Here is a 16,042-nt window from a genome sequence, read left to right as displayed (position 1 = left end):
TTATGTAAATGGAACCATACTGTGTGTAACCTTTTGAGATTGGCTTTTTTTGCTCAGCATAATTCCTCAAGATTCATCCAAGTTGTTGCATGTACTAATAGTTCATTCCTGTTTTATTGTTGAGCAGTAGTCCCTGGTATAGATGTACCACAGTTAGTTTGTTTAACCATTTACCTGTAGAAGAATTTCTAGGTTGCTTCCAGCTTTTGTCTATTACAAGTAAAGCTGCTCCGCATATTCGTGGCCAGGTTTCATTTCTCTCTGATAAATACCAGGAGTGCAATTGCTAGTCTGGTAGTTGAATGTTCAGTTTTTTAAGTAATTGCCAGATTATTATCCAGATTGGCTATGCCATTTTACATCTCTACCAGCAATGTGTAAGAGTAGTTTCTCTGCATCCTTGACAGCATTTAGTGTTATCACTATTTTTTATTTTAGCCTTTCTGATAGGTGTGTAGTAATATCTCATTGTGGTTTTAATTTGCCTTTCCCTAATGGCTAATGATGTTGATCATCTTTTGTGTGCTTGTTGCCATCTGTATATCCTCTTTTGTGAAATGTCTCTTCATGTCTTTTGCCCATTTTCTAATTGGATTGTTTGGTTTTTACAATATTAAGTGTCGAGGGTTCTTTACAGATTCTAGATAATAGTTTTTTGTTACATGTGTGGTTTGGAGTATTTTCTCCCAGTCTGTAGCTTATCTTTTCATCCTATCAAAAGGATCTTTTGCAGAGCAAAAGTTTTAAATTTTGATGAAGTTCAATTTATCAATTTTTCTTTTATAGATTGTGCTTTTAGTGTCCAGTTTAAGAACTCTTTACCTAGCTCTGGATCCTGAAGATTTTCCTCTGTTTTTTCCTAAAAGTCTTATAGTTTTATGTTTTACATGTAAGTCTGTGATCTATTTTGAGCCAATTTTTGATAAGGTGAATGATATACTTTTGTATATATTACTATTCTTAATCAATACTTAGTCCATATTTTATATGGCCAGTAGGTTTAAGATTGAGTAATTAGTAGAGTAATCTTACTGTCTTCTCTTCATTATGAGTCTTAGTTCATTTAGTATTAAAAAAGTGCCACATTGATAGATAGGAGAGATCAATGGCCCATATTTGTGATAAAGGATTTACAGATGGCTATGCCTCTAAACTAAGAAATAAGTCCAATAAATATTGAATACTGCTATATACTGGGCCTTAATATGAGTATTGAAATGTGGCCTGTGTCCTTGAGAGCTTATAGTTTGATGAGGAGATTAGAGACGAAACTCATTCATTTCGATGTGCTATGTTCAGAGTTGGCGTCCGTTTAGTATGATGGCTGAGAACCCAGGCTCTGGATTGCGTCAACTTGGGATGGAGTCCTGGCTCTCCCACATTCGGTCTGAGTAAGATAACCTTGCTAGTTTTTAATTTCTTTACTTATAATATGTACATTATAAGGCTGTTGTGAGGATTGGACAATACATGTAAAGCTCTTATCATAAGTGTCTGGCACAGAGTAAGGACTTAATGAATGTTAGCTGCTATGGCAATGGTAAAGGTAGAGGTAGGGGTACTGATCAATGTAGTCAAAGGATGGTGTTGCAATACAGAGAAGGGCACTTATACCAGACACAAATACTTCTAAATTGAATCTTAAAGGATGACTAAGAATTAGCTAGAAAAAGAAAGGAAGGGAAAGCATTCAGGACAAATGGAAGAGCATGAACAAAGGTATAGAAGCATGAAAGACTGTGTATAAGTGTACTTAAAGTAGCAATTGGAAAGTGAGAGAGTGCTGATGAGGCTGGAGAGGTAGGCAAGGGCCAGGTCATGGAAGGCATTGGCCGTTTTTCTAAGCAAAAGGGAGTCATTGAAGAGCTTAAGAGAAGAGAATGGCATGGTCGCATTTGCATTCTAGCTAGCTCACTCTGCAGAGTGAAGGATGCTTTCAAGTGGAAGATATAACTGGATGACGCTTTTTAATAGTTCAGTTGAGAGATAAAGGCCAGAATCAGGGCCATAGTAATTGACAGTGGAATGTCATTCTTGTCCTTATTTTCTGTTTAATACACTCCGGTTCAATCTGGAGCTTCAATTGGAGAAGCAGGCTAGCCTCAGGTTGTAGAGTGTGTGAGAGCGGAAGTCTTGTGTATGAGGACTCTAAGAAGCCCTATCCAAGACTGGCTGTAGTTCCTCTGGCTCAGGCTACTAGGACTGAGTGGTTCCTTCTGTTCATCTAGGCTAGATATAATTTCTTATGATCATCTAAGTCAGCTATATCCACCTAGTAGAAAACTCACGTTTTTTTTAATGCATCAAGGTGAAAGGAGAATGGATAAAGCAGAGGGAAAAAATTACCAAGAAGTATATCTAAGAAAAAGGAATTTGATTCCAACCTACATTTGCTAAAATCTCTATTTTATTCATCTATTTTTCCCTCCTTATTTATGAAGGTTTAAAAAAGTTAAGCATGATTTTCTTCTTAAATAAAGCTAAAAAGTAAAAAAAATAAAGAATTCGTATTCGCTATTTTATATTCTTCTGCGCCATTTCATTTACTGCTGTGAGAAATAGACCTCTAGTTGTTCAAATTTCCCACAGTGCAAATCCTGTGGAAAGGAGCTGCATCCATTTTGTAGACTCTATGTTTGAATGTTTGAAAGCACAGCTAATTAAAGATAAATGAAAAGAGTAAATTAATGTTTTTGCGTGTTGTAAAGGACAGTGCTATTTCTGTTTGTGTGTGTGTGTGTGTATTAACAGCTTTTGTGATATAATTTACGTGCCATACAGTTCACCCATTTAAAGTGTGCAATTTAATGGTGGTTTGTTTCTTTAACAGGGAAAAAAAGATGTGACCCAGATATTTAACAACATCCTGAGAAGACAGATAGGCACTCGGAGTCCTACTGTGGAGTACATTAGTGCTCATCCTCATATCCTCTTTATGCTCCTCAAAGGGTATGTGCATGGTTTCCTTTAAAGTAGGTTTGAGTTTAGAATAGTTGTTAGAAGTATATAGCATTCACCTCCTTTGAGATATATGATGGGTTCTCTTTTGGAATCATAGTAAAGGTATTTGCCATGCTTGAGGTCAACGCTCCAAATCTATGTCTCCATGATTAGTTAGGCCGCAGCAAAATCTTTTCTTTGCATCTTTTATGTTTCTAAATAAAGTTCCTTCCATTTACTGCCTCTCTTTCCTCCACTTTCCTCTTATCTGTCTCTTCCTATTCTATTGTTGCTTGTCGTTTCCCAGTCTGCCCTTTTCCTAGCTGCGCGAGTACCCTTTTCCTGTTTGCATGAGACCGAATCCCTTCGTTACACACACACACACACACACACACACACAATTCTTTCTAATGACTAACATCTGCCAAGATGACATGCTTCCACGTGGGGATAGAGTAAATAATACTGTATGTATATGGGACCATAGGGCAACTGAAAAACTAAAGTCTAGCCAGATAGTAGAATCCCTGATTATTACTTTTTATGGATACTCATTTATAAATGTTTCTTGGACATTTTGAGGCCTCTAACTCCTGAAGGCTGGAGATCTGGATGTAGTAAGACTTGGGGACAGCAGACTATCTTCTTCCTCCCCTTCCCTATCTTTCTGCTCTACCATCTCAAACCTAGTGTGATGTTCCATACCTAGTCCATCTCGTCTGTGTTCAGTTTCCAAATACTCTGATACATTTTAAATGTTTAATTATATCAAAGTAATACATACCATGTAGTTTAAAAATAAGATATATCAACAAACAGCACCTCTTTGCTTCTTCCTTCTCTATTCCTCAGTTGCATTGCCCAAAGACAACCACTTTCATCTTTTTTATTTGTTCTTCTGGTGTTTACCTGTGTATTACAAATAATAGGCTTATACTAATCTTTTGATTTACCAATTTTAAAAACTATCTTTTGACTTTCTCATAGACTAGATGATAATTTGGTTTTTTTACCACCACAACTACTCCATTTTCCTTTCCCTTATCCTCCCAATATACTTTATTGCAATTTTTAATTTTATAAAAAAATCACAATAAAATTATTGTCTATGTAATTATTCATTGTTGAACAAAGTAGTGTACTGTGATTCCTTTGTTTTTTAGCACAAAATATTGTTTTTACTGGAGAATTATGTCTTTCAGTTCTGCAAAGGGAAATATACTTGTATCATGTATTAGTTAGGGTGGGCTAATTTTTTAACAAACCTTAAACTTTATAACAAATAGACCCCAAAATGGAGTGGCTCCACCACAAGATAAGTTTATTTCTCATGTAATAGTGCAGAGCAGATGTTCTAGGTCAGCAGAGATTCTTTCAACATGTGGTTCCTAAGATCGCTTTGTTCATTGCCACTTTGGCCCACAGGAAGGCAAAAATACATGGGAGAATTTATGAGCCAGGCCTGGAAATGGCTCACATCACTCCTACTCATGTTCCGTTTGAGAGCACTTAGTCACTTGGCCCCTTAATTCTTAAGGGAACCTGAGAAATGTAGTAGGGTGCTCAGGAAGAAGAGAATGGATTTCGGTGGGCAGCTAACATTCTCTGTCACATATCATTTCTTTGAAAATTTTTTCCCCTTCCATTTTTCTGTTCTCACTTTCTAGATCTCCTATTAGTCAGAGTTAACTCTCTGTGATTGATTTCTTATCTCTTCTGTTTTCTGTTTCTTTGTCTTTTTGTTTTACCTGTCAGAAGGTGTTCTTAATTTTATCTTTTGTTGAAGATAAACTCTACTGAATTTTCATTTCAGCTACTGTATTTTTAATTTATAAGAACTCTTTTTTTGTTCTCTGATTATTCCTTTTTCTGGTCTCTTGCACTTCTTGGCTCTGTGACTTTTGGCAAGTCACTGCATCTTTCCAAGCCTCAGTTTCCTTATGTGTAAAATAAGAATAAAATTTATAATATTATCTTCACACTAAAATAATATTGCATTATATCCCATTGACTATGCATTGTTAGACAGACCCATGTTCTTAGTCAGGATTCTGCTACTTAATTACTGTAAGACCTTGAGCAAGTTACCTAACTTCCTTAAGTCTTGGTTTCCTCATTGCGATATGGAGACAATAATAATAACTATTTCAGTAGGTTGCTATGATTCTTCAAAGAGATAATGCTTGCAAAGCACAGACCTAGCATATGATAATCAGTAATTATTAATCTAAGAAATTATTATCCTTATCCCTCTTAAGAGCTACAATTCACATTGAAATATATGTACTATTTTAAATAACTATAATTAAGTACTATTTTAAATAACTATAATTAAGGTCATATATAAGTGTCAGAATAATATAATAAAGGAAAGTTCTCATTTCCAGCTCAGGTGGATCTGCAAGATTTAATGGACCCACTGAGATATCATCTGCACAGCTGTTCATTGGTGGATAAGGCCAAAATGATCAATTTGGACCTACTTCTAGAGATTCTAAAATGTTAAGCTAAAAGCATTTGGTATTACCCTGTGGGAAATGGGGATCCACTGAAGAGTTTTAGGAGAGGAAGATTTGTGTTTCAGGAAGTGAAGATAAATTAATAGTCATTTAAATTTAGTTTGTAAATAAATGATCCCTTGAGAATGCTGAAATTTATTGTACTAAAAATAAACTGGAAGTCATATCAGCTGATGGAGAAGAGTAGTGATTTGGATGATCTAGAACAGTATCTTCCACTGTGGGCTCACTGTTGAAGGGATGCATGCAACTCCATGAGCTTCATTCCCAGAGAGGGAGTTATTAGTGTGGAGGATCTCCTGTAGCTGTTGTCATTGAATAGCAGTCGGGTAACGGCAACTGCCTTGTATTTACTTTGTGCAAAGAGGCATACTAGATACAAGTGGCTCTGCTAAAGACATGGATTTGGTCTCTTCTTAACAAGGAAATTATAAACATATAGCAGTTAATACTCTTAAACTTTAAGAATTCAGATTAATGAAGAGGAAAGGCAATCTAGTAAATTACAAAGTAAGCTGTAGGGTAATTTAAAATTAATTTCATTCCTTTTATATTTTGTAGAATGATATACATTTTATACATTTATACATTGTATATACTTTGTGGAAGATAAAAACATTTAGCTTAATTGGATATTTATTTTTAAAATTAAGTTGGTGAAGAATGACAACTACATTGAAGAAAACTTCATTTTCTCAATCTAGAATAATGAGACAGAAGATAAACAACTAATTCTAATTGTTATTTATTAATAATTTAACTGCTGGGACGTATTTACAGATCTATAGCAAGCCTTTTTTTTTTTTTTTTTTTTTTTTGTGAGGAGATCAGCCCTGTGCTAACATCCGCCAATCCTCCTCTTTTTTTGCTGAGGAAGACGGCTCTGGGCTAACATCTGTGCCCATCTTCCTCCACTTTATATGGGACGCCGCCACAGCATGGCTTGCCAAGCAGTGCGTCGGTGCGCGCCCGGGATCCGAACCAGCGAACCCCGGGCCGCCGCAGCGGAGCGCGCGCGCACTTAACCGCTTATAGCAAGCCTTTTTTATTTGTGATGTGCACAGGATTCATTAATGTGTAATTGTCCACGGTTTCTCCCCCTCCCCCATCTTTCAGTAGAGCAAATTGAGAAAAGAGCTGGTGATTGGAAGCCAGGCAGGGGAACTAGACTAAGCTGGAGATTATGTCCACTTGCACAAACAAGACTTGGAGATGAGGAGGAAGGAATCAGAGGGAGACAACCCACCAATGTCAGGAGAGGGTTTTGGAGATTTAATAGTGGGAGGCTCCAAAGTGGCTGCAAATGAACTGGAGGAGAGAAGGGAGTTTTTGTGATGCTGTAGCTTATAAATTGATATTTTTGAGAGACATATAAAAACTGGAATCTCTTTTGATGACTTTTTACTGCTGGATTATGTTTATTTATATGTGACTCTGTAAAATTTGTGGAGCCTTGGCTTTTTTGAAATTAGGATTACGTATAAAGTTTACTGAGTATGAATAATCAGTGTATCTTTATTATATCTTTAGTTATTTGAAAATGTGCCTCTGACCTATTTGATGGTAAATGTTCTGTTCTTATACAAATTATTTGATGGTTACTGTTCTTATACAAATTATTAGATGCAATGGGTCATTCAGTTTGTAAACAAACTATTAAATTGTTGTAAGTAGAAATCTTCCTTATATTTGAAATGCAAACTTTTCTATTTATCACCTGTATTTACCAGTGATCCTATTTTAATGGATAATTTGTAATAGATAATTATATGTCATTTTTTCTGTATTTAAGAAAAAAACTTAGCTTTGTTCATTTTTCTAATATGTAGAGAAAATAATTTTGAATTGTTTAATTAAAAAGCCACTTTCTTAATATACAGATTTCTATTCTGACTCTATGTTCATGTAATTATAGCACACAATAGAGAAATATGAATTGTTTATTTTAAGCATAACTCCCTCAAATCTGATTCGTTAGGAAAGTTTTATAAAATATCTTTCCATTTCTTCTGAAAAGTTAATATTTAGTTTAGTTTGTAAGGCTACAAACTAAGTTTGAAGGCTTTTTACCATTTTAAACTAAGTTTGTAAGGTTTCTTACCATTTTACAGTTGAAGAAATTAAAACTTAGAGTAAGGCTATTGCTCAAGGTTATACAGCTAATAAGTAACAGAGCCAAGTTTTCAATCCAGATCCATTTCTAAATTCCATGTTTTTTTACCATTAATATATCCTTAATAAGATTTGAGGACCATTCAGATGTGAAGGGAGAGGAAGTTATAGAAGTCCCTGAGGACAGAGTAGATAACAAGAAGTCCTAAATAGAACAGTTGCACCAGAATCCACTTTACTTGTCACCATTTTCTAGTTTAGCTTGAAATGCTAGAGATTTAGCCCTTTGTTAAAGGTTAGCATTTTCACTGAATTATCTCTTGTCAAGTTACTTAAAAACTTAGGACATAACTTGATTGGTGCATTCATACATCAAACAATGATGTTGTTTAGGAATATGATAGTAGCATGCTATATTGAACCTAAGTCTAACCATAAAGACTGTTTAAGATAGAAATAAATTGATACTTATCCATCAAAGAGAATCATCTGGATATGGGATTCAAAACATAGTATAAAGGATTTGGAGCCCACATTTTATGAAAAAATTATAAGTAAAGACATTCTCTAGATGAACTTTTCTCCTGGCCCAGGCAAGTGACATTCCAGGGCACTGAGAGAACTTGAGGATGACGTCACTAAACAAACTCCTCTCAGTAATCTGTAAAGAATCATGGCCAATAGAAGATGTTCCATAAGTCTAATATTAAAATCATAAATTTATCCCAATAGGAGAATTTTTATAATTTTTATTATAATTTCTTTTTATTTTTTATTTTTATTACAAACATTTTCAACCATATACAAAAGTAGAAAGTACAAAGAAACCCTATGTACCCATCACCCAACCTTAACAACCATCAATATTTTGCTGTGTTTGTTTCATCTATCTCCCCAATACCTCTTCTTTTTTTTTTTTTTTTTTTTGGCTGGAGTATGTTATTTCAGGTAGGAGGCTCCTTTCCACATTTCTTGTAAGGCAGATCTGGTGGCGATGAACTCCCTCAGCTTTTGTCTGTCGAAAAAGTCTTTTTTTCTCCTTCATATCTGAAGGATAACTTTGCTGGATAGACTGTTCTTGGGTGATAGTTTTTGTCTTTAAATATTTTGAATATATCATTCCCCTCTCTCCTAGCCTGGAGAGTTTCTGCTGAGAAATCTGCTGATAGCCTAATGGGGGTTCCTTTGTAAGTTGTTTTCTTCTCTCTGGCCACCCTTAATATTCTTTCTTTGTCATTGGCTTTTGACAGTTTTAATATAATATGCCTTGGAGAAGGTCCTTTTGTGTTGAGATAATTAGGAGTTTTGTTAGCTTCATGTACTTGTATATCCAGTACCTTCCCTAGGTTGGGGAGGTTCTCAGCTATTATTTCTTTGAATAAGCTCTCTGTTCCTTTCTCCTTCTTTTCCTTCTGGGATACCCGTTATCCTTATGTTGCTTTTCCTAATTGAGTCCGATATTTCTTGTAGAATTTCTTCATTTTTTAAAAATCTTAGTTCTCTCTCTTCTTCCACCTGAATCATTTCTAGATTTCTATCTTTGAGCTTGCTAATTTTCTCTTCCATATGGTCTGCTCTATTTCCAGTGCTTTATACTTTATTTTTCATCTCACTGTGTTCTTCATCTCCAGAATTTCTGTTTGGTTTTTTTTAGAGTTTTAGTCTCTGTGGTGAAGTACTCCCTCTGTTCATTAATTTTCTTCCTGAGATCATTGAACTGTCTGAGTTTTCCTGTAACTTGTTGAGTTTTTTCATGACAGCTATTTTAATTCTCTGCCAGTTAGATGGTAATCTTCTGTGACTTCAAGTTTGGTTTGTAGAGAGTTGTCATTTCTTTCTGTTCTGCCATGTTACTGTACTTCTTCATGGAGCTTGATGAATTGATCCTCTGCCAGTGCATTTGTGGTAGTAAATACCTTTTTGATTTGGGTATGCATTGGTTACTTTGATGTTGAGCTGCTTCTGGTTGTATCTGAGAGCCTGCACTTTCCACCCTCCACTACCTCTACCAGGGGCATTGTCAGTGCCCTCTTTGTGCTGCTTGTGCCTCTGAGGTTGCTGGTGCCTTACTGCTTACAATGTCACTGCAGTCTCAGGTGTCACCACCAGAGTCACCAGGCTGCAATCACTTCTGCTGCTTCCAGGGTCACCTGGATCTCATGTTCCCCAATTGGCTCTCCACAGAGTCTTCACGGGCTCAGGTGCTGCTGTCCCGTGTTCCACCTGCGCTGTTGCTCCTGGGTTATGTAGGGGTGCTGGCAGCACCACTGCCCTGAGCACTGGGTTCGTGGGTGTCACTGTCACTGCCGGGGACCCAGGGTCTTGTATGCAGCCCCTCCTGTTGATAGATTGGCTCAGTAGTTTAAAGCAAATCTCAAACCTCGTGTAATATATTCATATCAACCCTAAGCACTTTAATATGCATCTGAAAAATAAAAAGATAATTTTTACATAACCACAATATAATTACTGCACTTAAAAATTAACAATAATTCGTTAATAACTAATACCCAGTCTGTACTCAAATTTCCTTAATTGCCCCCAGAAAATTTCATAGTTGGTTTATTCAAATAAGGATCCTAACAAGGTCCACTTATTATATTTGGTTGTAATGTCACTTAAGTCTTTTTTAAGCCACTTTTCATTTAGAGTAGTACCCTCTCCCCTTTTTATGCCATTGACTTGTTCAAAAACTGAGTCAGTTATCCTACAGAATTTCCTCCATTCTAGATTTGTCAGATTGCTTCCTAATAGTGTCATTTAACTTGTTCCATTATCACCTATATTTCTAGATTGGAAGTTATATTTAAAGTCTTGATTAGATTCAGATTAAATTTTATTTTGGCAATCATATTTTGTAGGTGGTGCTGTGTAGTTTGTATTTCACCACATCAGGAGACATACATTTCATAATGCTAAGATTGAGCAATGGGTTCAGATGGTGACAGCCTAATTCATTATAAAGTTCCCCATCAACTACACTTAATTGTTTTACCATCCATTGATGAACATTGATTCAGTCATTTTATTAGGGGTTACAAAAAGGTTGATTTTCTGATTTTATCATTCATTGCATATTTATTGACTGGAGTAGTTTTATAGAGAATAACTTTCCCTCATCCACCACAATTTAATTACAATTCATACCAGAGAGGAACAATAAATGCCTAGTTCTTTCCCTTTAATTATCAGTTTAGAGAGTAATAAGTTGTTACCCTAGGAACTTCCATTGGTGTCCAATGAGTATTATTTATCTCTCTCTCTCTCCCGCTGGTCTTCTCCCTCTCCCCCTCTCCCCCTTCCCCTTCCTCCTTCTTCCTCTCTCCTTCTCCCCCCAACCCTGTATCGCTTATGAACTAGTGGGTTTAATATCTTCCATACGTCTTATATAGTTGCACACATTTTTCTTTTTGGTGCTCAGTTGTGTATCTGTGGCCTCTTCAAGTTGACCCATGTCCATTTGATATCACCCGCATTAGTTTGTGAGAGTTTCCTTGCTTTCTGGCACAAGATATACCAGGCCCATCTTGTACATTTTTAACACAGACCTGGAATCAGCCATTTCTACCAAGGACCCTTGTTCCTTTTAATGAGGAATGGTTCTTAGAGGCTATAATCTGAATGCTGGGGGTGCTCATTGGTATTGGATTATTTATGCTTCTAGGCCTTTTCAATGGACAGAGTTAGCTCATTATTTTTAAAGTATGCAAATGTTTATAGATTAGAGGCAAAACTTTTTGACTGTATTGAGGAGGCCAAATGTTTTTTGAATGGCATTTTATAAAATGTTTTCAAGTACTGGCTGACTTTGTTTTCTTCCATCAATAACAACAAAAGTTATTTTCTCCCTTACATAATATAAACTGTGTTCTTAAATTGAGATATTCTCACTCAAGATCTTTCTTATAACCATTTTCAATGTAATGTTTACTGTAGCTGACTGCTAGATGAGATAATTGCTCTTACATTTTAGCTTTCATTAAATTTGAAAGGGCTCTTATATGCTGTTATTATTTGAATAAGCATGCATATGTAATAGTGTACCTTATCCACACCCAAACAGTTAATTATAGTCCAGACTATATGATCCAAGCTATAAATCAGAAGGAAGATATGATTCAGTTCTTATTCAATTCAGTAGCGATTCAACATTCATCAGATTAACCTTCATTGGCAACCTGCCATTAAGTTAGTCGTTGTGGAGAACATAGTGATTCGTCATGGTCCCTGGCCTCGGGAACCTAGAATAGAATAAATGAGATAAATATTGATTCTTTACCAAACCCAAGGATGTTAATGTTATTGGGATTTGAAACTTAAGATAGGCTTAACTTATGGAGCACGTCTTTATACAGTAGGCAACAAACTATCAAAAGTCAATATTCTAGAGGGTAGGCAGATTGAAATGATATATGTGAATTACAGATCCCTTAAAGGGTACTGAGGAATATTAGGAATTTCCCTATATATCCCAATGCACTCCTAACTTTAAGAAGTTGTCATCTCAGAGAATGATATTTCCACTCTTGGGCACAAGCTACTGGGATGGAATAAGTATTCTGACCCAGAGGAGTATTTTTTTAAATAATATCTTGGTTCTCAAGAATAGATAGTCAGTGCATCACAGATGGTTCCAATAAAATTTACCAAATGAAAGGAAAAAGAGAAGTAATTATACACAAAAGTTGGAATAGAAACTTTTTATGGATAGTCTCAGTTTGGAAGTTGAGTTAAGAAATGAGAAAACATTGGCTAGAGATCATACAGGTTTTTGTATAAGCCAAAGTTTGTGTCTCATTAAAGTCCTCTAGTTTTAAGAATTTTAGTCAGAGTTTGTAATTCATTAAATTCATTGTATGCTTACTTTGTGAAAAACATTACACTAGGCTCTCTTTGGAGATTAGGGTGTGGGTGGAGGGAGGTAAAAATAAATAAGACATAGATGCTATGTGGAGATGGGGGTAGAGGAGGAAAGGAGAAGGTAACAGGATGAGTAAAACATATCCCCAGCAATTAAATTGTTTGTAATAACGTGAAGAAAACAGATTTATAACAACTTATTATGATGTAACATAATACAGAAAGAAAAAGGTGCTAAAGTGGAATTACAGACAAGCTGTTGTAGGAATATGGAGGAGGGAGAGAATAATTCTGAATGGTGGGTGATTAGGAATGACTTTAAGGAGGAAGTGGCATTTGAACTAAACCTTGAAAGATGAGAGAGAATCTTAGAGGTAGAAACGTAAGGAGAAGGGCATTCTAGGTTAAGAGAATGACATACTCCAAGGAATTGGGGAATATGATGGAGATGAAATTGAAAAGTTAAGTTTAGGGCAAAATTATGAATGTTCATAAATATCTTACTAAGAAGTTTGAGTTTTAATTGTCTGTCCCCTAGGTTCTTTCTCTAGGCCAACAGTCTTTATTTTATATTTTCTTAAGTACTCTATTAATAAATGACATTGTTTTTCTCTGTCACATTTCAGAAAATATCCTCACTTTATAGCTCTCCATGTTTGTCAGTAGGCTGATTTTCAAATTCTTCTGATAAGAGAAATTGGCATTTTTTAATATTCTGCAAAGAATCATGCCTATCTGAATATATTAGCATTTAATGTTAATTTGAGTTTTTCAGGGACTATTCAAATGATATTTGTGAATATTATTCAGTGTAAAAACAGAATAAAAATGAATAAATGCTACCCTCATCTAATGAATTCACTCAAGTATCTTTCTTTGCTCTTTCCCTGACTGTATTTATAAATTTGATATTGCAAAGTAGCCTATTTCCTAACTTGTGGGAAAGAGATTTTATTCTTGAATCTGAATTTCATGTAAATATTACCTTATTATTCTTGAATCCTCAATTTCCCTCACCGCATATTTACTCCCCACCCTACCCTAGCTACAGCACCAACAAGTCCTGTTGACGCTCCTCCTAACAATATCCGTGACCTGCCCACAGTCCTCTGTCCTACCACTACCACCCCAGTCCAAGCCAGTGTCATCTCTAGCTGAGCTTCTCCTCCTCCTACCTAGTCTCCCGGCTTCCACTCAAGCACCTACCTCCCCCGCCCATTCGTCCCTGCTTTACAATAGATTCTCCACAGGTAGCCACCGTGATCTTTTCAAGGTATAGGGTTAGGCCCTGTTAATTTCTTGCTTTAAACTCTCCAAAGGCTTCTACCACACTTAAAATAAAAACCAAGCTCCTTACCTTGGCTCACAAAGCTGTATATGACCTGCCCTTCTCTCCACTCTTGCCTCGTTCACACCGTTTACTACTCTTCCCCCTACATTCCAACCACACTGGCCTTATTTCACCTCCTCTAACTTCCCAAGCTGGTTCTTGCCTTGGGGTCTTTGCATGGTTAGTTCCCTTTGCCTGGAACGCATAGCCCCTTCCCTGACCACTAAAGTGGAGTAAAGTAAATTAAGTAGTCACACTCTATAATGTACCTATTCTATTGTCTTCAGTTTCATAGCACTTCTCAGTATATGAAATTATCTTTTCATTGTTCCTCCCCACCAGACACAGTCTCGCTAAAATATGAACACTGGGAAGGCAATGACCTTGTCGTGCTTACTATTGTGAACCCAGCATCTGCAATAGTGCCAAGCACATCCTTAGATATTCAGTGGGTATTGAATAAATGGTGTTTGAATGAACTGTGACAAGTGGTATCTATGCTTCTATTAACAGCAGTATTGAAATGGTTCTCTTGATACCATTAATGTTATTTTGTTAATAAGATGACAGAGTTCTCTATTTCTCTCTCGTTTACGCTTTAGATATGAAGCCCCACAGATTGCCTTACGTTGTGGGATTATGCTGAGAGAATGTATTCGACATGAACCACTTGCCAAAATCATCCTCTTTTCTAATCAATTCAGAGATTTCTTTAAGTATGTGGAGTTGTCAACATTTGATATTGCTTCAGATGCCTTTGCTACTTTTAAGGTAATTTTTTTTTTCTTAATCAGCCAGGTCATTTAGTTTCAGCATTTAAAGTCACTTGGCCTCTGAAGAGGCAATTTAATTTTAAAAAGCATAAAATTATATTCTTTAGGCCTGAGCATAGCCAACTGTATATGATATGGATCGTAAAGGGGATTCAGTAAATAGAATGCAATCTATTAGGCCAGTCTGTCACATTATGGAAAAAAACAACTCAAAATACTTGTCACGAACTCATATGAAATGAATTCCAATATTTAAGTGAAAATGAACAAGTAGTGCTCTGTGTATGGCGTGCTTTCATTTATGTTAAAAACAGAGTATAAACTGCCACTTAAGGTGCATGTGCACTGAATACCTCTGGAAGGATATCTGGGAAACAGTAACAGTAGTTACCTCCAAGGAAAGGAACTGGGTAGTAAAGGAAGATAGAGAATTACATCTTCGAATATGAAAGATATCACATTGTTTTATCAGTCTAATTTTAAATACCCACATGGTAAAATATACGCTAATAATTATAGTTAATTTTTTGTAATCATGTATATATTTATAAACTTATTACCTATTTTGTTATTATATAGGAAATTTAATAACTTAATTTAATAGTCTTTTAAATTTTATTTGTGGTAAAATATAAAATTTACCATCTTGACCATTTTTTAGTGTACAGTTCAGTAGTGTTAAAGTATATTCGTATTGTTATGCACCCAATCTCCAGAACTTTTTCATCTTGCAAAACTGAAACTCGCATCTTTATACTCATTAAACAACTCTCCATTTCCCCCTCCCTCCACCTCCTGGCAACCGTCATTCTACTTTCTGTTTCTGTGAGTTCGGCCATCAAAAAGAAGTTTAGAGAGCATATTAGAAAATAGCTAGCTAATTTGCAACTAATATACTAGAACTTATACAAAATGAGGGACGACACCTTCAAGGTTTCTATTTTAGAAAACCATTTACTTATTCTTATGATCCTGCCATTATTTAATATATTTTGAAATTGGTATCAATGTCTGTAGCATGTTCATTTTTCAATAATAGCAAGTCTCTATCCTTTGAGGGCAAATAAAAATTTTGGAAACAGCGAAAAGCTATTTGACATCCAGGTTAGTGGATAAAGTGGGTGATCAAGTTAGCTAGAACTGTTGTTGTTTTTGATAATGATAATAAAAATAAATTTTAAAATGACTAAAATAGAGTCTGATTTTCTTCAGTGTCTACCAAATCGGTTCTGAAGGCCATTTTAGAAGAGGAATTCCAAAAATATTTTGAGCTGATGATGAAATGGCATCATTGAAAAAAATAGGTTTTCAAGTTGATTATAAAATAGGCAAGGCTTATTTAAATGTATATATTCAAATTTGTTTCTTTAAAGGCATTTCAGCAATTCACTTCTTCGTTACATAATTCCAAATTTACTTCTTTCTTTCAGGGTATAAATATGTATTTTTACTTAATTATAATCTATGTATGACTTTATTTTTTATATATTATCTTAAATGCATATTTC

General features: G+C 35.5%; 1 protein-coding gene across 9 annotated transcripts in view; it reads left to right on the top strand.

The window, feature by feature from the left end:
• CAB39L (calcium binding protein 39 like) overlaps positions 1 to 16,042 on the top strand; it is a 157,004-nt gene that overhangs the window by 94,191 nt on the left and 46,771 nt on the right. For all 9 annotated transcript variants that reach the window (XM_014790000.2, XM_004433665.3, XM_014790003.2 and 6 more), the window contains 2 exons: positions 2,831 to 2,949; positions 14,364 to 14,532. In XM_014790000.2, the coding sequence (XP_014645486.1) occupies positions 2,831 to 2,949; positions 14,364 to 14,532 (288 nt within the window). The remainder of the gene's footprint in view (positions 1 to 2,830; positions 2,950 to 14,363; positions 14,533 to 16,042) is intronic.

The sequence above is a fragment of the Ceratotherium simum genome, chromosome 10, assembly GCF_057802395.1.
Source record: "Ceratotherium simum simum isolate JZ-2026a chromosome 10, ASM5780239v1, whole genome shotgun sequence".
NCBI lineage: Eukaryota > Metazoa > Chordata > Mammalia > Perissodactyla > Rhinocerotidae > Ceratotherium > Ceratotherium simum.
The sequence above is the reverse complement of the archived record's forward strand: the minus strand, read 5'-3'. Positions and strand labels throughout refer to the sequence as shown.